Source organism: Haplochromis burtoni, unplaced genomic scaffold, assembly GCF_018398535.1.
Source record: "Haplochromis burtoni strain Fernald_Lab_line unplaced genomic scaffold, NCSU_Asbu1 Contig_9, whole genome shotgun sequence".
Classification (NCBI taxonomy): domain Eukaryota; kingdom Metazoa; phylum Chordata; class Actinopteri; order Cichliformes; family Cichlidae; genus Haplochromis; species Haplochromis burtoni.
In genome coordinates, this window is record NW_024582370.1 from 4,282,801 (window position 1) to 4,305,615 (window position 22,815).

Genomic DNA, 22,815 nt, shown 5'->3' on the forward strand with positions numbered 1-22,815 from the left:
CGCTGCCCCTGAAGCGTCAGCACGGCTCGAACAGCCAGTGCCAAGGGTAAGCACCCAGCGCTGTGTAAACACACCAGGCCCGACTAGCACTCAGGAATGCCTTATATAAAGTCACATAAAGGCCCACAGGGGGAAGTGGGTGGGTGTGTCGCCTGACCGTCTGCAACTGGCCACCATTTCCTTCACTCACGAGAGGACGTCATGGAACACGATCTGCTGCCTTCAGTGTTTAAACAACCGAATATGCTGAAATGGTAGATCACAGATAACTACGCGCCTGATATTTTCACTGGGAGCGTTTTCATAAAGAACATCAACAGACGGTGTTTGCCAAACTGATTTAAATCGGCGACTGCTTAGTTTGCCGTGCAGCTCGACAGAGAAATTGACAGCTGAAAATTAGATCAAATTAGAGAGTTTTGGCCCATTTCCTTGCAGGACCGAGCCCAGACGACGTCACTGGTGGAAAAGGGTACAGCACGAGCAGCAGCAGATTGCAAATGAGAACGTATTGCAATACCTGGGCTTTTACTACTTTAAAGACAGACTGTTTTCAGTGTGCAGACAACAGTGTTACTCAGCTAAGTAAAATATGCATGACAGCGTAAAAAACACTGATGTAAAAGCAACTCATGCCTGAAATTATATACAGTACAGGTTGTCTCTTTGCGTCCTGTGAGAGATTTTAAATTGCATGAAAACACTGGTAATTTACTTACTTCATGCACACATAAGTGTATTATACTCTATATTTATAGATCAAGAAAGTGTTTCACAATACAACTCAGAGCAGCCTTAATCTAATAAAGTCAGTGAAGCAGTGTAAAACAATTTACAGGCATAGGACAAAAGCATCTGAGTGTGTGTGAGAGGTTTCTTTCCCTACCAGCTTCCCTACTGGTTTCTCTTTGCTCCGTGTTTAAATATTTAACTTCATAAAGGCCTAGCATTATCACCAAGACGACTCCGTAATTGTAGTTCGGTCATATATATTAGATGGTGGTGTCGTTTTAGTAACGTTACAGCCCAGAATGTCAGCTGTAATCCGTGTAGACGTAGAGGGCAGGAAAGGTGGGGGGGAGATAAAAACGCTAAAACTGATTTGGTGAGACGTTTTTATGCTGCTGGTTCCTGCTTTGTTTTTGGCACAGAGCGGGAAAAAGACAGAAAGGTGCTTTGGCAGCGCATTAGAAAAGCTAACACAGGTGAAGCCACAGTGTGCGTTTTCTTCCTGTTAACGTCACGCATTGAACAAGCGCTCTCAGTCAGCAAACAGTTAGCATCCAACACCAACTGGTGAGTTTATTGGAGCTTTAATTTATCAGCTTCCTGCAGTTTGTTATCATTCTAGCGCGTGCGCTAATTTTCAGGTCCACACAGAGATGCTAGATCTGAGCTATATGTCTGATTTTTAAAGGAGGCGATGTGCCGAGCGCTCCTTACAGCATCTTCTTCTCTCGGAGAAAAAAGGAAGCACTCGGTCCCCGAAGGCCCTGTCATTTATGGGACGCCCAACAGGAGAACGGTGTTCCCAACACAACCTCACGCAGCAGATGTTTGCCCCGGTACAATCTGTACAAACGTCGCATTGAATTCATTGCCATGTCCTCAGCTCAGCAGCCAGAACCTCGGGGATGAGTGTGATTATAAATACTTAGGTTGAAACACTAATTAAACCAGCAGCAAACTACAGGAGCCTGGTCCAGTTGGCAGCAGCTGTCGGCGGTGTGACAGAACAGCTTCCGCGTTTGGTAAATGATATAACTTGTTTAGGCAGTGAAATCGCTGCCGGCTGATGGAAGCTCAACCAGCACGTATTGATGTTCTTTTAACAGACCACAGGCAATTTAGCGCAGCTGAGTGTAGGCAAAATCTTTTTTCAGCCTAATAGACGGAGCCCAGAGAGCCAGAGCTCCTGTGTAATTGAGTTCTTTGGTAGGCTTCATGTTGTGAGTTTTGTTTTTGTTTTTTTAGGGGAGGGGAGACTAGCTTATCAGCAGAACACGCAGGATCGACCCTCCAGCAAAAAAGGCACTGTTGCCATCCAATCTGCTTTCACTGGCCAAATCGCTTACAGCAGGAAAAACACGAGTGCTGATTCTTCAGCATGTGCATCCCTGACCTGTGAAAGCAGAGCTTATTCAGTCATTCTCCGGCAGAAAGGCGCTGCGCAGCAGGGAACGGCTGTCTATTTAGCCGCCTTTCACATGCACCCCGCTCCACCAGCCAAGATCTTTTCACTATTCAGTCTTTCTTCGTTTTTGAGGCATCGCTATGGTGTAGGTGTGTTTTTGAATTCATCACATACTGTACATGTGCCTAGTAGCTTAAATATTTGGCCTTGTAATTTAGTTTCACACAACACAAACACAAATAAATGACGTAAGGAGGGAAAGTGTAGTTTGGTAACTCTAAGCACTAATAGTTTTTATTCCACCTGACATAACGATGTTTTATTTATTATTGGAAATTTGTAAATCCAGAACTAGACTCTGGTGTCACTGGCTGCATATAATATAAAAAGTTTGGAAGCGCACATTTCTGTCATCTTTACCATTTCAGCAACTTTAATAAAAATCCTGATAATTCCTAAAATAAACTTTCACTGAAACATATTAAATGGGACGCACAAACCCACTGAAGCACATACACGTTTATAAAGTTACGCCCTCCAGTTCATTCATGGTGAGGATGATGGCGAAGTCGCGCACGCTCCAGACAGTCTGTCATGGGCGACGGAAGAGTTGGGAGTCCACAGGTCCAGCTCATGTATAATTAAGCCCTGGCTTGATTTAGCTCAAAAATACTTCCCCTTTCACCTTACTGAAATGAAGCAGGAAGCAGTCCTCCCTGCTCTGACTGCAGGCTGTGGAGGAAGCAGGAGTAGCGCAGGTTCATGCTGCACTAATGGTTGTTTACACAACTCGCTGTCAGCCACCAGAACCTAGAAATCACACGCTCCCAGCCCTCTCTGCTCCCCGACCGCCTTAAATTTTTAGCAGAGATTTTTATTTGCTGTGAGATTTTCAGGACTGGTTTGTGGTTGGGATTCAGTGTTGATTGTCCATTGTTCTCCGCTGCTGGCTTTCTTTTTTTTTTTTTCTTTTTTTTTATATTCCTCCCTCTCGACTCTCCTCGGCACTCAGCCCTCCCCCTCCTCGGCTCTCCCCTGTTCTCTCCTCCTTCCCCTGCTCTTGCCAATAACGGCCTTAACCGTTTGGCTTCATGTCAAAGCAGAGGCCTTTTGTGGCTCTGTCACAAATCTGCCAGGAAAAACAGAAACCATCTGTTCAGGCCTGGGCCTGAGAGGAGATGAGGGTGTAAATACACGAGTTTAGCCCTCGCCCTCAGCTCTACCCGTGTACATACGACCACCGAGCTCACCCTCAACCAGCGCTCCCACCCACAATTACACTGCAGCCTAAAGTGGTTAACCCTTTCAGTCAAAATCTGGCCTCAGGAGGAATTTTCCTAATTTCGTCACCTGCTAACCTCTGTTAGCAGCTGTTTGTGAGAATAATATTACAGTAAGGTTAAAATACAAAAGTCACACATCTCTATATGCATGCTTTATGAACTCGAACTGCAAGTATTTAATTTAAAGCGATAACACAACAATCACTATGAACATATTTTTTTAAATAACTGCACATCTTTATGTAGATGACCATTTTAAGTGGCAGTAACTGGAACGGAAGGCCTGAGCGCCCTGATATGAGGGTAAGCCCTTCCCTTGCTGGATAATCCACCGGCCAGAAAGCTCCTGCAGATGGAAGCAGCCTAAAAGGCCTAATAATACTGAGCTTATGTTGTCACTATCTCATGTTCTGCAAAGCAGCAGCAGCACACTCTGTGCCGCTCTGCAGCGATTTAGTGGACTAGGGAGAAAATTATGCTGCAGAAGCCTTGGGACTATGTAAATTTGTCTTTCAGCTGTTTTAGATGCAGGTTTGTTTAGTTGTTTCTTTTATGGACGTGTTAATTTTATGAAGGGAGGGTAAAAAGACATGGCATCAGTAGGTAAAACACAAACCTGCTTCCACAACGGCCAAACGGGGAGAATAAACTGCGAGGTAACTGGAGTTAAATTGTTGCTGCGGGCATGTGGCAGCATGATAAAGTGGCTCTGATGCAGAAAAGTCTTCAGTCGGTGTGAGAGACGGGACTTGCACAACTTCAGAGGACCCAAATCTGCCAGTCTCACTGTGACACAAATGTATTGCACAAAGCTTCTCTCACGTGCAGCATGTTCACATCGGGCTGTTTCTCTGCACAACACGTTCACTGTGCTCACAGTCCTTCCTTTATCAGTGCGACTGCACTACACAGTTATTACAGTTCTATGATTTTGAACGAGCTTTTATTATTATTTTTATCTTATTGTGATTTTTTGCTTTGGATTCAGTCTTGTTTCAGTTAGTTTTCAGTGCAGGTTTGCTCATTTCAGTTTGAAGCGAGATTTAGGAAAGTCACCACAGATATAATTTTTTTTAAAAACAGGAGATTTTGAAAGCAGTTGGGTCTTAATGGGCATGTATATCAAAGCCTCATAAGGCAAGTTTTGGCAAAAAACAAAAAAACACCGAACACTAAAATAGAGGATATTTTCTCTTTATTTTCATTTTACTTTGAATTAGGTTCACAAACATCTATTTTTTTAAATTAATTTTAGTTACCTGCAACCTAGTTTTAGTTAACCATGCTATACTTGCTGCATTCAAATTTAAAATCTGTGTATATTACAGATATTATTGTACTTGCAGACATTTCCACTGCATCATGTTTGTACTGAATTTGCTGAACTGTGCTTCTTGTTTTCCTCTTTTTTATTTACATCTAGCTGCACCAGCTCATCACCACACCTGTTAATTCCCATTCAAAAGCCCAAGTTAATGTTTTCATTAGCCCCTGCCTAATGTAATGGTACTTGACACAGCGTAAGTGATGGAGAGGCAGGGTGACCTTTCCTTGTGTCTGCCAAGCTGTTGCTGAGGCCGTGTACTTGTCAACCCGCAGCGAGGAGGCAGAGAGGCACTGCTGAGAACAGTCATTAAGCACAGAGCAAAGCCAGCGCTCGGCACCACTCGACACTTTTGATCTGCACATTTCAATTAGATTTCACATCAGGATGCCCGCCTTCTTTCAGTTAGCACCTGCGCCCTTCCCCTTCCCAACTGGCCGGCAGGTTGAAGTGGGAGGCGCACAAGAAAGGCCACAAAGTTCTGTCGCCGACTGAAACGGCAGCAGCATAATGTAGCTTTTAGGTGATAATATAATCAGTATCCATGTGCTTTTTTATCTTAAAGCCCACTGCATGTGGAATCCATCCACCGATCCAGATAAAGCCTCCACCAGCTCGTGGAGTTTGAGACTGTTTTCGGCTGGAGCAGTGGTTTTCCTGGTGTAGTGCCTTAATTTACCCTGAAATGTGAGGAGGTTTCATTGAGCTCAGACACCCTCAGTAAATGTTTCCAGCACTGCTTTGCCTGATAAGGTGGAGTCCTGCAGGCTCTGGTAGATATGAATTTCCCCTAAGAGTTACATTGTATGTGTACGTGTGCTACGGTTCACTGGCTTTATTTTCTGTTTTTGTTAAAGTGGGGGGGGGGCTTTTCTTAGCCATTTCGTCAAATCACTTCCTCCTTTTTCATGTTTCGCTACATTTTGATAGACGATATCAGGCTGTTGCTGAAAAGCTGTTAATGCATTTCAGAGAGCAATGGTGTGACTAATTAATGTCAAGTTTCTCGGCTGAAGCAGAGAAGGAAAACAATCAATAGCCATTAAACCCTGGGAGCTTTGTTGAACAGCGGTTTAACAGACCTCAGACAGTGGCTGGGTGCCCTCGGGGCTTTTGAGATTACAGGTGACTTACTGCTCACCCTGCGAACACACACTGCACCTTTTGTAAATTTGTTATAGAGTCAGTGGAAGATGACTAACAAGTGAGAGTTCACAGCGAGGCAGAAAAGGCGAAGCTTTACAGGAAACTACATAATTGCCACTGACTCCTGTTGCCAATTTTTAGGGCTTGTGTTTCACGAGTGTGGCAGGAAAGCTGCAGTTAATATGCACAGGCTGCCTCAGCAAAGTGCTTTCTGATCCATGATTGCATGTGTTAATGTTTCAGTTGGGTATTGATTTCCTGACGGCCTTTTGTACACTGGATTTATCCGCCCCGCTCGCTGGCAAGCGCACCCCTCCGAATGTTTGATTAAAGTTCAATTGACTCTTCCAGTGAAGGGGCGAGGAGCCATTTCACTCCCTATTTGTAGCGCCAAAGCTCTGCCTGACATGTTCTTTTGTTCCCATTCAACCTCCTGCCACCCAGGCAGCCACCATTGCACTGATCCTAATATCCCTGCATTCAGTGAGTCTCCTGGCCTAATCCTGGGACAGACAGGGCCGCAGCACAAACATGCCCAGCCAGCTACAAATCCTGGCATGGACTGACCCGCTCCATGGCCTTTCACTGTGAAACGCAGCACCCACTGCTAATGTGTATCCTCCACAGATTTCATTCCACCTAACTGCAGATATTTCACCTCTTTGCAATCAAAAGTGAATCCTCCCCCTTATCACAGACGCTCGTTTGCGTTCCTAAGATGTTACTGCCTGTTTTAACGGTGCCTGTTTATCGTCTTCTTTCAGGGAGAGCTGATTACTTTCTACTACTACTGGAAGAAGACTCCCGAGGCAGCCAGTTGTCGAGCCCATCGCCGACACCGTCGTCAGCCCGTCTTCCGCCGCATCAAGACACGGACCGCCTCAACTCCCGTCAACACTCCTTCACGCCCGCCGTCGAGCGAGTTCTGTACGTAGCTTTGACCTCATGGTGGCAGCTGGGAGGAGAGGGGACGGCCTGGCCTGACATATACTCGTTGGTCGGTAAAGAGATGTATGTGACGTATCTTTCTCCTTCCTTCTTCTCTCTAGTGGACCTCAGCTCAGCCAGTGAAGATGACTTTGACAGTGAAGACAGCGAACAGGAGCTAAAAGGCTACGCCTGCCGCCACTGCTTCACGACCAGTAAGATGCCACATCTCTTTTTCGTGCGCACACCCGTCATACGGACTTGCTTGGCTATTCCCGTCCTGTCTTGGGATCGGTGTGAGCCCACCCAACACAGCACTGTGTGACAGATGGGCATCAGAGTATGTCAGGACTAATTTGATCAAATCAGACATGAACCCACAGCTCGTTCACTCTCTCCACCTCATTATCCTTCCCCCTCTTTGCACACAGCTGGCTCCCATCTGAACACGCTGACGTTTCTGCCATCCAAGCAAGGGTGGCTAATAACTTGGCTTTATAGTGTTAACCCATCAAGCTCTTATTAGTAGATTCCTGGGAGTTTAGATGGGGTATAAAACAGGGGACAGATTAGACATTGATGTAGCGCCTGTAGTACAAACATTTTTATTCTGTTAAATATTGAAAGGAGAAATTATTTTAAGGTGGTGCCTGTATTCCTCAGTATTACTGTAGGTTGTCAGATGATTTCTGTGTGATGTTTGTGCCTCTCTGCTTGTGTGACTGTGTTATTTCACAACTGTAAATGGCTTTCCTCAGCCTCCAAGGACTGGCACCACGGGGGCCGCGAGAACATCTTGCTGTGCACCGACTGCCGCATTCACTTCAAGAAGTACGGTGAGCTGCCCCCCATCGAGAAGCCCGTGGACCCTCCGCCATTTATGTTCAAACCTGTCAAAGAGGAAGAGGATGGACTCAGCGGGAAGCATAGCATGAGGACCCGACGGAACCGAGGCTCGGTGCGCCAGCTATCCTTCTATTTTCACTTTTAGGAACCATACCCTGAGATTTATCCCTGGAGCAATCCAGACCCAGATTACAAAGAAATAAGCTCATAATCTCAAACCAAATGTTTATTTTATTCAAAGTTTGAAAGTTTCATAAATTGGGCTAAATTTTCCTTCGTTCAAACTACAGATGTCGACGCTACGTAGTGGTCGTAAGAAGCAGACAGCCAGTCCTGATGGCCGAGCCTCACCCACCAACGAGGATTTGCGCTCTAGCGGACGTACTTCACCCAGCGCAGCCAGCACTGACAGCACCGACAGCAAGACGGACTCCATGAAGAAGCCAAGCAAAGTAAGTACAGCAGAGAGTCGTCGACACTTCGTTTTTCATTGCATGCACCTCTGTAATGTATACTTTCTGTGTCTCTGCTGCTTTTGCTCCACAGAAGATTAAAGAGGAAGCTCCTTCACCTATGAAGAGTGCCAAACGGCAACGGGAGAAAGGAGCTTCAGACACAGAGGAGCCCGAGAGGGCCAACGCCAAAAAGTCCAAGACACAAGTGAGTCTGCAATCATTGCTTGTGTTATCTCTATGTGTTAAGGGGAGGTTGTGTAGTTGGTGTGCTGATGCGCTTCCTTTCTTCTCCTCTGTCCCCACAGGAGCTGAGTCGGCCAGACTCGCCTTCAGAATGCGAGGGAGAAGGAGAGGGAGAGGGCGAGAGCTCTGATGGGCGGAGCATCAACGAGGAGCTCAGTAGTGATCCTAAAGACATTGATCAGGACAACCGGAGCTCTTCGCCGAGCATCCCGAGCCCCCGTGACAATGAGAGCGACTCGGACTCCTCTGCCCAACAGCAGCAGCTCCTGCAGAGCCAGCACCCTCCAGTCATCCAGTGTCAACCGGGCACCTCAGCCGCCTCTTCGGCGCCCCCTCCACCCACAACCTCAGCCCCCTCACTGCCTCCGCAGGTTTCCCCTGCTGCAGCCTCCAGCTCTCTACCTCCCCAGCCTCTGCCCCAGGCAAGCCCAATGTCTCTAATCCAGTCAGGAGCATCCCTGCACCCTCAAAGGCTTCCCTCTCCACACTCACCTATGACTCAGGCTCCGCCTCCTGGCCCCCCAGTTCCACCTCAGTCATTACCCAGCCCGCATCACGGACCCATGCCTCCCATGCCTCACCCGTTGCAGCCGGGCCCCTCACACATGGCTCACCCTCACTCCATCACCCCTCAGGGATTCCCTGTGGGTCCGTCTCAGGTCCCACCCCCGCCGGTCTCTGGCCAATCACAACAGAGGGCTCACACACCTCCTTCTCAGTCCCAGTCATCTTCTCAGAGCGGCGCCCAGCCTCCCAGAGAGCAGCCCTTGCCCCCCGCACCAATATCTATGCCTCACATCAAGCCCCCGCCAACTACACCCATCCCTCAGATACCCAACCCACAGTCTCACAAACACCCGCCCCACGTATCGGCACCTCCATTCCCTCAGATGCCTTCAAACCTGCCTCCGCCTCCTGCCCTCAAGCCTCTCAGCTCTTTATCCAACCATCATCCTCCATCAGCACATCCGCCTCCCCTCCAGCTCATGCCTCAAGGCCAGCAGCTTCAGCCTCCCCCAGCCCAGCCTCCAGTTCTCACCCAGTCACAGAGCCTCCCACCTTCAGCCAGCCACCAACCTCCTCCAGCTCCTCCTCTGCCACCCTCCGCAGCAGCCTCACATCCCAGCGGGCCACCTCAGCAACCTTTCTCATCTCATCCTTTCAGTACAGTTCTACCTCCAACCGCCCCTCCCCCATCATCATCAAACTCTATGCCTGGCTTGCAGCCTCCTCCTGCTTCGGCTCCATCCTCTTCCATCTCCATGCCACTTCCTGCCTCTGTCACCTGTGCTGGCCCGGGCACAGCGGTCCCACCCATGCACATCAAAGAGGAGCCTTTGGACGAGTCGGAAGAGCCAGAGAGCCCACCACCCCCGCAGAGAAGCCCCTCCCCGGAGCCTACAGTCGTCAATACGCCCAGCCATGCCAGCCAATCAGCACGGTACGTCTGTCAACAGCCTGAGCAAACAACAGAACATCAAACATCTGTAATAGAGAAAAACATACACCTGCACAGGTGGCTGTTTATCAGTAGTCTGCCTGTTCTCTTATCAGGGGATACTGATTAGCTCTCCAACAAAGAGTCGCCCTCAGGTTTTAAGTCTTTAATGTAGGCAACAAATCAAATGTCCTCTGCAAAACAGGCATCCAAGGCCACAATTAGCCTCGAGCTCTGAGTAGCTGATGGTTCGGAATTATCAGAGATGGAAAACAGGGAGATTAATTACAGTGAGATGGAAGTGTATGAAGCATCCGAATATGAGTACGTGTTGCTGCCTCCCGCTTAAGTGACTCTCAGACTGCCAATGAATAGCAATGAGGAGTTTATTATAGGCTCAGTGTGGCAGGAAAAGTGAATGCTGAGGGAGTTTGTTTGCTTTTAAAACATGGACTAATGCAAGCTAATACCAGCGGTGTTTTCATCATTTATCCTGCCATTCAGTACACAAAATTTCACATGGATATGATGATCGAACCTTCTTTTATCTGTTTTTTTTTTTTCTCCAAACAAATGTCAGTTTATGAACGTAAGACATTATTTTAACGTTTTTATTTTTGTGTCTGTGTTTCTACAGTTTCTACAAGCACTTGGACCGGGGGTACAACTCGTGTGCTCGGACCGATTTCTACTTCACGCCCCTGGCTTCATCTAAACTGGCCAAGAAGAGAGAGGAAGCTCTGGAGAAAGCCAAACGGGAAGCAGAACAGAAAGCCAGGGAGGAAAAAGAGAGAGAGAGGGAAAGGGAAAAGGAGCGAGAAAGAGAGCGGGAACGAGAAAAGGAAGCTGAGAGAGCCGCGGTGAGTGGTGTAATCGTTCTTTTACTTTTATGTTTCGCTAAAAAAAATAAAAGAAAAACTAAGCATGATGTTCCTCTCCTCACAGAAAGCCTCCAGTTCATCTCACGAAGGCAGAATGAGCGAACCTCAGATGGCCGGCCCCGCCCACATGCGTCCACCCTTCGACGGTCCCCCCACTACTATTGCAGCTGTGCCTCCCTACATTGGCCCCGACACACCCGCCCTACGCACCCTCAGCGAGTATGCCCGGCCCCACGTCATGTCCCCCACCAATCGAAACCACCCGTTCTTTGTGTCACTCAACCCCGCAGACCCGCTGCTAGCTTATCACATGCCCAGCTTATACAACGCTGACCCAGCCATGCGGGAGCGTGAGCTTCGAGAGCGGGAGATGCGCGAGAGAGAGATTCGCGAGAGGGAGCTGAGGGAAAGGATGAAACCTGGTTTTGAGGTCAAGCCTCCAGAGATGGACACACTCCACCCTTCCACAAACCCCATGGAACACTTTGCTCGCCACGGGGCCATCACGTTGCCCCCCATGGCCGGCCCTCACCCTTTCGCCTCCTTTCATCCCAGCCTGAACCCATTAGAGCGTGAGCGGCTAGCCCTTGCGGGGCCCCAGCTGCGCCCAGAAATGAGCTACCCAGAGAGGCTGGCAGCAGAGAGACTCCATGCAGAGAGGATGGCAACAGTGGCCAATGACCCCATCGCTCGTCTGCAGATGTTCAATGTCACGCCGCACCACCACCAGCACTCACATATTCACTCCCATCTCCACCTCCACCAGCAAGATCCCTTACACCAAGGTAAACGAAAGCCCTGCTTAATTCATAAATGCATGACAGTGAAATTAAAAACTGAATTTAGAAGCTTTAATTACAGATGACAACTTAAGAATGAACAGATACTTTATTTAATTAAATGTTTGAAGACCAAAAGTAGAGCTCTGAGTCACTCACAGGTCAATTTAACCTGTTATCACTCTGAAATAAATATATATATTGTACTTTTGGTTATGTAGTATTAATTACTACATTTTGATTAAACATAACAGATGCCAGACTGCTTTTTGAGTTCAGGAAGCATGTTGCTGTTTGAAATTTTGCCATTTATCTGCACTTATTCTGATGTTGTTTAAAAGGAAAGAGATGTTTTGACAAAGTTGTTGTAGTGAAATGAACAAATGATATATTGTATTAAGTATCGAAGTGAGCATATCTGTCATGGTATTGTATCATTTATATATTTATATTTATATGCATATATATATATATAATATGTACTGCACTAATTTGTTACTCCTCTCATTAAAGACTGCACAAAGGGACTTGTGAGCAGTGTCACTGTAATGTAGTGTACATCACTGACAGGCTGGATGACAGGAAGTCATATCTTCCTTAAGTTACTGACAGAGCCAACAGATTTTTTACAATGGATAAATATAGTAACGTAGTCCCTGCAGTCTTTAAATCAACCTTGAGGAGTAACGTTACATTAAGCTGAGTATCATTAATGTCTGTAGCATGCTGTGTGATACACTGTCTTGTAATGAGTGTACCCTGAACCTAAGACTCTGACTCCCAGAAGGTGGTGGTGAATGTCTTGTGTGTCCTCCAGGTTCCGGCGGCCATCCGCTGGCAGTAGATCCCCTGGCCGGACCTCACCTGGCACGCTTCCCTTACCCACCCGGCGCCATCCCCAACCCTCTCCTGGGCCAGCCGCCGCACGAACACGAGATGCTGCGACACCCAGTTTTTGGTAGGTTCTCAGCCAGTGTTGACTCTCCTTACTCACATCTATCAGTCTGAGCTTCTATCATCTATCAGTCTGAGCCTGATCACATTTTCTGTGTTGGGTCTTCCTCCAGGTACTCCATACCCACGGGACCTACCAGCAGGTATTCCACCAACTATGTCGGCGGCCCACCAGCTGCAGGCCATGCACGCCCAGTCGGCCGAGCTCCAGAGGCTAGCCATGGAGCAGCAGTGGCTGCACGGGCACCATCACATGCACGGAGGACCACTGCCTGGCCAGGAGGACTACTACAGGTAGTTTATCCTAATTATTGTTGTAGTCGGGTTTTCTGAGCATGCTTGATTATGTTGTTTTTTTTATTTTTAAATTTTAAAACATTGCTCTTTTGTCCTTTCAGTCGACTGAAGAAGGAGAGCGACAAGCAGCTGTAACGAGCCGAGGGAGGCGGCGACTGACAGGTGCAGGACACAGGAAGTTGTTACAGAGCAGTTTCAAAGAGGCTCTTCAGGATCCTCTGAACACTTTCAGTTTTGACGAATAGAAAAAGCCAAGTGAATCGTCTGAGATTTCTCCTGAGGTTTTTGTTTTTGTTCATGTCGAGGACCTTTTTTCTTTTCTTTTCTTTTAATTATTATTTTCCAAGACATTGACTTTCTTTGGTATATAGCCAGTAGTGACAACATCCTCAAGACTCCTGCATGACAAGCTTCCCTGATGTTTTTTTTTTTTTTGTAGGTGCTAGAACAAGACACTGTGCTTATTACAAAACGAACAAACAAAAAAAAAAAAGAAAAAGCCGAGACCGGTCAGACCATTTATGGAAAAATAACAAGTGCTATCTTAAATTCAACATTTATTTTAATACATTGTTGGAGGTTTTTCATAATTTTAAGAAAAGCTACAGCATGGCGTTTTTGAGTCTGTAAATAGTATATATAAACATATAATTATTATTATAATTATTATTATTACTAGGTGTGGACTCCAAACCAAGTCGTTTCAACCTCCAGTTATAATTGTTTCAAAGCATTATCCCTTGTTTCAGAGGGGAGCACCATGGCATTATACGAGCAGTTTCTGAGAGTTACGGTTGCGTTGTGACGTTCCTCTGACATCACTGTGTTTAGATTTAGCCACACATGCACTATGTAAACCATCAGCCTGTCACGCCAACCACATCCATTCATCGCCTTCCACGCTCGGCCGGTTGAACTCGGCGTGTGGACTTTTAACGATGGGGGAAGCACTTGAAGAAGTGACACCGTGATCGCTGACGCTTCTGTGGAGTGCACGCTGAGGATGGAGGGAAGATATTAAAAAAAAAAAGAGTTTGCACTGAAGGAGCGTCCTCGAGCTCAGCTGATTTTATCCATTTTGATTGCAATTACTATTTAAGAGCCAAATGAATCCTCTACTTTTAGGATTTCTTTTTAAAGGATATGTGGTCACCTGAAACATCGGCTGAATGAAAGAAATTTGGGGGGGAAATTGCTTTGATTTTTTTTAAACAGTGTTCACTGTAACAGGAGCCTGACAGGACTGTTTTTGTTGTGTGAATGAGTGGCTGTGAGTCTGTTCTAGTTTGTCTTCTAACTGTCCCCCCCCACCTTTTTTTTTCTTTTCTTTTCTTTCCCCCGTCCCGTCATCGGTGTTTGTTGCAGGGCTCAAATCCGACTGAGCCATCCTCCACCTAGGCTGTAATAATGTTCACTGTGACACTAGAGGGGGGCCTGCCGACACTTGACCTCCAGGAGGTGTAAGGTCGATGATGTTTGTGCGTGCCTGTGTGTGTGTGTGTGTGTGTGTGTATTTTTTTTGTACGCCTTGGTTCCTTAGGGATACACATGGCCTTCTGAGGCCTCAGAGGTGGTGTTTGTTTCTGCCACTGACTGTTACATGTAGTATTGACCCGTCATTACCAGTGCACACGAGCCCACGTTTTTCTTTCTGTAGCCCATGACACAGATTCTGCAATTATTCCATGCACTAAGACTGTTTGACCGTCATGGACGATTTGATTTGATTTTATAATTGTATAATTTTATTTTAACTAATCAAAGAAACTGTACTTGCATTTAAAAGCGACCATATCGTCCTATGGAGCACTATCATTTACCACACTCGCGTCTCTGAAGCTCTGACAACAGCCTGTCCACTCTTGTCTTTCCATCGCCCACCAATTTATCCCTCGCCCCACCATGTCTCCTCACAACCTACTCTTCTTCAGCATCATCATCATCATCTCCTCCTGACGATCCCTCACCTCCTACTCCCTCTTTTTTGTGTCTCCGAAGCCTTTGATGTTAAGTGTTGTCAATGGTTTAGCTTCTTGTTTCAAAGCGGCAATAGCAGAATGTAAATTCTGACTGCTAAGATTTATATATATACTGGTATCTTGAAGCTTATTGTATATATGAGTAGTCACCATGGGATGACACAATGTAAACAAAAAAGTAGAAATAATAAGAAAAATTGTGAGTCCTGTGTTCTCTCCATTTGAGTATTTTGTAATTTTTTTGAAAAATTTGTGGAATTAAAATAAAAAACAACTACGTTACACCACAAGACCGCCTCATCTTTTTTCTTCTTCACGCCTTCTTTTTCCGTCTGCACGTGGTAGGTTCATTTTATTTATTTATTTTTCTGGAAGCGACGCGCTAAATCCAAGCGGGAAAGAGACAGTAATCCTGTTTTAAGGGTAAACTATTTGGATTATTGCTCAGAAAGAAAGCAGGAAGTGCTCTTAATTCCTCTTGTTTTTGTTTTTGTGTGTGTGTGTTATTGAAATGTAATTCTGCAGCTGAGCAGACGGGCTTGTTGCCGGGTCTGTTTCTACATTTGCTCCTGAATAAAGGATTTTTTTCTTCTTCTTGACAAGCTTTAAAAAAAAAAAGGATACCTGCTTCTTACATTTCTTCACCCTTCCGTTTTCTCAGCTTCAGAAATACTGAGCTTTAATAGATCACCTCAGCAGCAGGTAGTGAATCTCAGAGCTGAATATTGCACTGCTTTGGTATAATAACATCAAAGCCGGGCTAAGCCAGAAGGAACACCTACTCAGGCTCAGATGCCTTGCTATCAGCGGGGCAGGGCTGTCATTTCATCCTGTGTGTGGGGAGTGATAGACCGGCAATCTGTGATGGTGTGCCGCAGCGACGGGTGTCATTTTGAGAGGGAGCTATTATTCTACTGCTGCTCTCTGAAATGATGCCCTGTCCTCGGGAAAATCGAGGTTCCTTGGATGCTGTATCCCCGGGCTGTCATGTGAGGAGGTGCTGCTTGTTGTTGTTGCCGGCTCGCCTCACCTCCCCATAAAACACAAGACGTCAGAGCCGAGCAGCACTGGCTGGTTGAATTATTCATCCCCCCCCTCCTCCTCCCTCTCCTCTTCCTCCTCCACACCGGCGATGGAGCGACTGTGACTTGTGTCAGCTCAAATCCTTCTCATAATGCTGTGTGTACCCCTCAGGCAGGCAGAGAAGGGGGATAGGCGGTCTTGAAACATTTTTGCTCTTTCACTCTGAGCAGCAATATGTCTTGTGCTGTTCTCGCGCTGTTCTGTCTGTTGCAGCAGGTCGTGGACACAGAGCCTCCTCATCTCCACCGTCCTGCTGTCTTTTTCTTTCGCTCCACTGGGCCTGCCTGCTGCAGAGTGTGATGCTCGGCGGCGGAGACGAATCTCCGCGCCATTAGAGCATTCAGTCGGAAGGTAGCTGGGTTCATTCTTCCGGGTAGCTTTGCAGCAGCCCTGAAGCTGAGCAGGACCCTGTTTATCTCAAAATGAGCTGTGGTGACATAACAAAAAAACCCTTACAGCTCTGCTCCTGCTTTTATCCCTCATCCACTATCTGGAATACATAGACAGGAGACATGATACTGTAGATTTTCTCTGTCTGCTATCCAGCCAAGTGCCATCACTCTCTTTAGTTTTATGTGCATGTTCCAGAAGTTCCTCATTCACATTTGGGCCACCATTCAGTCATTTCAAAAACAGGCAACCTGTAGTTAGGATAAAAAATAAATAAAGCCTCGATAAATTGAGCACAGCTGTAGGAATTTGATGCATGCAAATAATAATTAAACCCATCTAAAATGCAAATGAGGTAATCTCCAACAGACATATGTGTAATTTATTTTCAGTCCTGCATTTCGGAACTAGCTGAATATTTATGTGGATGGCACGGCCAAAAGGTTAAAGCGAGGTTTTATGATAAAACTCCAGAATGAAAACTCTGCAGCAGAAACTTCTGCCTCTCCTGCAAAGCTGATGTGAGGGGAGGAAAAATGAGACTGATTTTATAAAGTCCCTTTTTTAACGTACCTTTGATTTATCATTTAATCCCCCCCCAAAAAAAACCCAAAAAAACCAGCTGACTATTGTTGATTATGGGAGTCTGTTTTTATTTGAAACAAATGGTTGGATGTGCAGCACGTTGGTCTGGTGGGTAACTCTATTTAACCTCATCATCAAGGAGGTCCACCGTCCAGCTGGGGCCTTCCTGTGTGGAGTTCCCTGTGGGTGCTCTGGCTTCCTCCTATGGTGCATACATGCTTGTTAGGTTAATTAGTGATTCTAAATGAGGTGTGAATGTGAGCCTGAGTGGTCGGTCGTCTGTTGGCCCTGTGATGGACTGGCGTTCAGTCCATGGTGTACCCCGCTCCTCACCCTATGACAGCTGGGACAAGCGCCAGCCCCAATGTGACCCTGAAAGGGGAGGATAGTTTGATAATGGGTTTACATAAAAGTGCAAATATAGTTTATTTCTTTATGTTAACCAATGATGCTCTTGATCCCAAAGTTTAGAGGGAGATCAGAACTCTGACTGGATGAGAATATCTCACCGACTGAAGCCGAAAACCTCCCTGGCTGCTTCAATGGCTGGTTTTTGGGGGGTTTTGGACGGTTGTGATGCTAAATAATGAAATGCTATCCAACTAATTTTGATGTATCTTTTCTAAATGGAAGCCCAATGTTGCTCCTGCAAGCTGTGAAGTCATCAGTGAACTCTTTCACTATCAGGACTACAACCTTGAGCTCATACATGAGGTAAATCACGTTGCAGCTCCTTTTTTTCCTGCTATAATTTTGATAAAAGGTGAACTCCGTGAAGATTTAAAAAGGAAAATTGTAGATTTAGAGCAGATTCCACGATCATCAGTTCAAACAATAATATATACAAGTCCAAATTATTCAGATTTGTCACCACATTGGTTCTTTTTCCATACTTCCGTAAACTGTCACCCTCAGACGGGAGGAAATTTGTTAGGATGTTAAAGATCAGCCCAGGAATCACCAAGGATGAATCCTGCCACGAACTGGAAAAGACCAGCGTCACTGTCCACAGTGAAGCCAACTGTATATCTGCTGACCAAGAAACAAGTTCCTGCACCAAAACCAACACCTTCAAGTTGGACTGAAATTTGCAGCTGTCTACATAGAAAAGCCAAATGCCTTCTGGAGGAAAATTTGAGCTATTCTGCAACAACGACAAGAGGTATGTTTGGAGGTGTGAAGGTGAGGCGTGCCAGCTGTCAAGCATGGTGGTGGTAGCACCATGATTTGTGCTGTTTTAATCAAAAGTAACATTTTAAATCCAAAACGTCTTCACATTTCCGACACACTGGGAAATAATCAGGGTGTTTCCTCCACCGCTGCTTCAGACTTCTATAGCTCACCTTTTTTTTGTGCAACTTTACTGCAGTTACTTTCCACATTAAAAATTCATACGACCCTCTCATAACAAGCCTGTGTTGCTTGTTAGGTCCACTCAGAGCAGCATCTAATTTATGATAAGAACAAAGGAGCTGTTCTGCACCATCCCAGGAGGATCCTGCAGGCCTGCATACCACAGCATCATAACCCCTGTCTTTTGTTAAGAGCTTGCTGCCGTTTTGACCAACTTTAACGTTCATTCGCCGTGCGTGTGTGTGTTTATCTTTGAGTATCTGTTTGCGTTGCTGCCTGCTGTGTGTTTGAGGCTCAGGCTGGAGCTCCCATGCTTCTAATGATATCCTGCCCTCACATTTGTGTCATAGCCGATCTGGATTCCCCCTTGTCTGCACCAGCGGATCAACCCACTGGCCCGGTTTGTGCATTCCTCGCTCGCCCCCAACACACACACACATAAACGCCCTCAGCAGGCCTCTGCGCTGACGCCTACCACAAACCTCACACAGACTGCCTCTCCTTCTCCCACACTCGTTCTCCCTTCTGTCTCTATTGTCTTGAGTTTTATTTCAAGGGAGCAGCCTGTAGCCAAAGTCGTAGGAACTCTTTGCTCAATAAAGCGTGCCAGGTTCGGGTCCTTGTTGGCAGGAGAGAGACAATGTTAAGCTCACACGCTAGACTTCCAGGCTCCTCTTTATTGTGTTGTCATAAAGCATGCAGCTGGCACATACTTAACGTTCAGTGGGACTCGGGGCTGCCGCAGCACACCGAGCCTCGGGTATTGCCCTTCCAGCCGTCCCCGTGCATGTTTCTTACTGTGGCGTCTGTACACTGTCAGAGTCGCAGAGACATGACATTTCAGCTCCTTCAGAGCAAAGCATTTCACTTCGCCATTCACCCAGTGGAAAACCTGGGAAAATAAGAGCCCTGCCGAGACTGCAGTCTACCAAAAATGTCCTCTACTGTCATCTCGGACTAGTGGGACAGTGCAGGGGATATTGGTTCTTCTGGCAGTGCACTCTGTCAAATTTATTTTTCAGATGAAAATAAAGACTTCAGGCTGTGATCTGATTTACTTCTCCTCTGCTTAAAGGGCACAGAAACCCAGAGTGAATTTAAGACACAGCCTGCATACTGCCATGTGGCTAACCCGAACCCTTTTAATGGGTTTCAAATCCCAGAGAACTCAAAAACAGATTCGTTTTAGTGCAGCATTTGTAAATAAATTCTTTTAGTCCTTAAACTAGAAAGTGCATAATAAACCCCGAACTGCTTTGATTCTGTGCAGGAGCAGCAGGTTAGTACATCAGTGCTTCTTGATGAACTGATTCTGCTGTTGTTGCCGGTCACAGGGTTTGTAACGCGTCCCTGCAGCCTCATCTTTGACATAAACACAGCAGTGTACTGTTACTATTCATAACAGATTATTCACACAGTTTTTAATCTGAATGCACAACTACAGAAGTGTGAATGCCACACGGCAGACACACCTTTATGCTACTAAGCAACAAACACAGATTACAGCTGGGGGAGGACGACAAAGCTTATATTCACTGTGCAAAACTCTTGAGCCACCCATTATTTTTTATATTTCACTAGAAAAATTGGACATGCACTCATTTTTTGTACTGTTACTATGGAAGAACAGCAAATAAGGCAAAAACAAAGTCTTGACAATCCTAACTTTCTTTTTTGCTCAATCCAGGTATGCTTTTACTGCATTATGCATTGTGCTTGGGATCATTTTCATGCTAAAAAAAAATGCATCCCAAACCACAACAGAGCCTCCACTGTGTTTTATCGATGGCTGTAGAAGAGATTTACACTCCATCAGACCTGTTGCTGCTGATTTTCAGTCCAGTTCTTGTGTAATTTGGCTCACCTCAGCCTTTTCTCTCTGTTTTCCTCCTTTAAGGCTTCTTGACTGCCACCCTTCCACTGAAATCATCTCTGATGAGGCTTCAGTGAACAGTAGATGCTCAACTGAAGGGTCAGATACATCTCTCAGGTCCTGTGTCAGGACTTTGATGGATTTTTTCCTCTCTCTTTCAGATACAACTCATCTGCGGTTAAGCCCACCACTTCTGCTTTTGTCCTCAATGTTTTTAACAACACATTATCTTTGATAACATACTGTGTTATCTTTGGCTTTTTTTTGTAGATTTAACTAAAGAAACAGGAACAAAGTAACAAAGATACAGTTTACAAGTTCACTGGTTCATCGCTTGAGTTAGGTGCCTTGTTATGCTTGAATGACTCATAGGTCAGTGTTGAGTAGTCCACAGGACTGGACTGAACATGAGTGGAAAAAGCAGCCAGTGTCCAGAGAAAAACTTTGAAAGCCCGAAGAACTGTTGCTCAAGGCCACTTTAAAAATGACAACAAAGCGTGGTTCTGTAGAAGCAAAACACAAAAAAATGAGGGTCGGTTTGAGATGTTTGCACAATACTGCACTGTATATCATCCATATCAGAGTCAAATCAAAGTTAATAATTTAAATCAGAATTAACACCAGAATAAATCTCATAATCACAGACAGGAAGCTAACAGCATGGTCAGATTGGGGTCACATTCAATCCTCTTTATCAGGTTTATTGACTTGATTCAACTTCCTGCCATCGGAGCGGATGTAGCCCAGAGACTCAAAGTTTGTTAAACCTGATAACAAACTATTTTTAACCCAGTTTTGATGAGCACAGTCTTTATAGACATATCACACTGTCCCACGAACTTCCTGTTTTTTTACATGGTGAACAACAGCCTGTCTGATATCTCAGGCAGCCAGCTACTGGTGACCTGTTTACACAACATCAAAATGTCCATCTATAGCTAACATACCTTGGATGTGTGGTACATGTAATGCTTGGAAATACACAGATGTGAAACAAATTAAAGGAGAATGCAAGTCAGGCAACAAACTGGCAACCAGTCCGGGGTGTATGCTACCTATCCTATGGCAGCTGGGATAAGCTTCAGCCCCCAGCAACTCTGGACTGGATATGGACCGATGGATGAATGGATTGATGGATGGAACGCCCAAACCAAAATGCTGATGACTGTAGTTAAAATCTGGAAGCTGTGCTATACTCATTAGACCAATCAGTGCTTTACAGGTGCGCTACTCATCGTGAAAAGCACTACTCCTATAAGGATGGAAATATTCCATCATAGGATACAGGTGACCACCCAGAATTTTCCTTTTTCCTCACCTCTAAGGTGATGGTTGGACCCAAACCATGGTGCCTAAATGTCCCCCACATATCCCTGACAATCTGCCTCCATCTTTACACTCGAGCTCTTTGAATAATGTGTGAAGTAAAACTTAAAGCGTTCTCTGCCTTTGTCTCATTTCCGTGTTTTGAAGTCCATTAAAATTTAACATGGTGGTACATTAACCTCAAACCTTTACAGTCATGCCCACTCTTTTACTCTAAATTTGTTGCCTTGACCTTCAAATGATAGCTTAACTCTACTAATAGGCAATCTTACCTCCTTCCTGCCCAGGGTTCAGCAGAGCTTTCCTTTGCACAGACTTAAAATGATGAAGGTCACAGCATCGCTTTACCAAGATGAGCTAAATGTCTTCTTTTTATATATAGATGCTGTAGACTCACTATCATTGAACATATAAACCGGAGAAGCTGCTTACAGGCAAACTGTGGATGGTGCTCCAGGAATGTGGCCGGCCCTGGGACTACCGCGGTAAATTAGCAGTTTTGCTATAATCTGGCTTGTTTACATGCTATATTTTTCATATATTGATGTCTAAAGAAAGACATAATCTGAAAACGGAACAAAAACAGTAAAACTCATAGAAATAATTTGGTTTGCTGTGCATCTTTTCTAGACAATAATAGTCATACAAAAGCAGATTAGCCGCTCAAACCCACAAGATCATGATTGTGAGTTTAAGATTAATTAATAGTGTTTCCTAAAGGTGGATTTCTGCATTTGGACTTGAGCATTTCTGTTAAGCAGCTACTGAAATATCTTCTCTGCAATATAAAGGTGCTTTACTAGCCAACACAGCCACAAAGCTTGTGCCTGTCCCACACATAAAAGGTGCTTATTGACAGCATTTTCTCCCTGTAGTCTGAGCAGGGGAACAGCACCACTCTCCCCTAAAAGAATGCTTATTATTGTCCTTACTGTCTGCTGTGCTGAGCTTGCTATATGATCATCTCGGTATAGATACATACTCCCTACTCCCATTAGGGCTGTAACCAACGATTATTATTAGCTTTTTTTCTCTTCCAGGAGTAAAAACTGTAAAAATTCAGTTTAGAGTGAAATAAAGAGCAAAGCTGCAAATCCTCACACAGACACTTTTCCTGATAAATCAAACCATAAATGTGTTTTATTTTGCACAACAGATGTGACTCTGGGGGAATCAGGTTGTCATTAACCGACTGGCCTAACATGCTATAGAGCAAATTCACAGTCTCCCATTATGCAGACAGCGCGTGTTCGACCCTGGCCTGTCATGCTTGCTCTGGTGGCTTTATAAAAGCCTGCCTGTCTATGGGTAGCAACAGCACCAAAGCTAAATAAATCACAGGCAGTAAATGGCTTCTACTCCTTAGCAATTTCCTCAGCTATCATCAGTCTGTGGGCCAGGACTGATAGTATGCTGTCAGTCGCCTGCTACCACGGAGAAGCCCGCTACTGGTTTTTCCTGTGGTGTGGCAACTGGTTAGCCTCACCTACTGCTGTGCTAAGGACTATAGCTAGACTAA

At 45.5% G+C, this 22,815-nt stretch overlaps 1 protein-coding gene across 7 annotated transcripts in view; it reads left to right on the forward strand.

Moving 5' to 3' along the window:
- rerea (arginine-glutamic acid dipeptide (RE) repeats a) overlaps positions 1–14,976 on the forward strand; it is a 138,729-nt gene extending 123,753 nt beyond the window's left edge. For 6 of the 7 annotated variants that reach the window (XM_005914929.3, XM_042228427.1, XM_042228422.1 and 3 more), the window contains 11 exons: positions 6,652–6,814; positions 6,937–7,029; positions 7,573–7,772; positions 7,951–8,112; positions 8,207–8,320; positions 8,421–9,799; positions 10,434–10,656; positions 10,742–11,462; positions 12,244–12,414; positions 12,524–12,704; positions 12,809–14,976. In XM_005914929.3, coding sequence (XP_005914991.1) covers positions 6,652–6,814; positions 6,937–7,029; positions 7,573–7,772; positions 7,951–8,112; positions 8,207–8,320; positions 8,421–9,799; positions 10,434–10,656; positions 10,742–11,462; positions 12,244–12,414; positions 12,524–12,704; positions 12,809–12,842 — 3,441 coding nt within the window. In that variant the 3' untranslated portion in view covers positions 12,843–14,976. The remainder of the gene's footprint in view (positions 1–6,651; positions 6,815–6,936; positions 7,030–7,572; positions 7,773–7,950; positions 8,113–8,206; positions 8,321–8,420; positions 9,800–10,433; positions 10,657–10,741; positions 11,463–12,243; positions 12,415–12,523; positions 12,705–12,808) is intronic. The other variant, XM_042228431.1, reaches the window with a different exon arrangement.
- Positions 14,977–22,815: the final 7,839 nt, after the last annotated feature.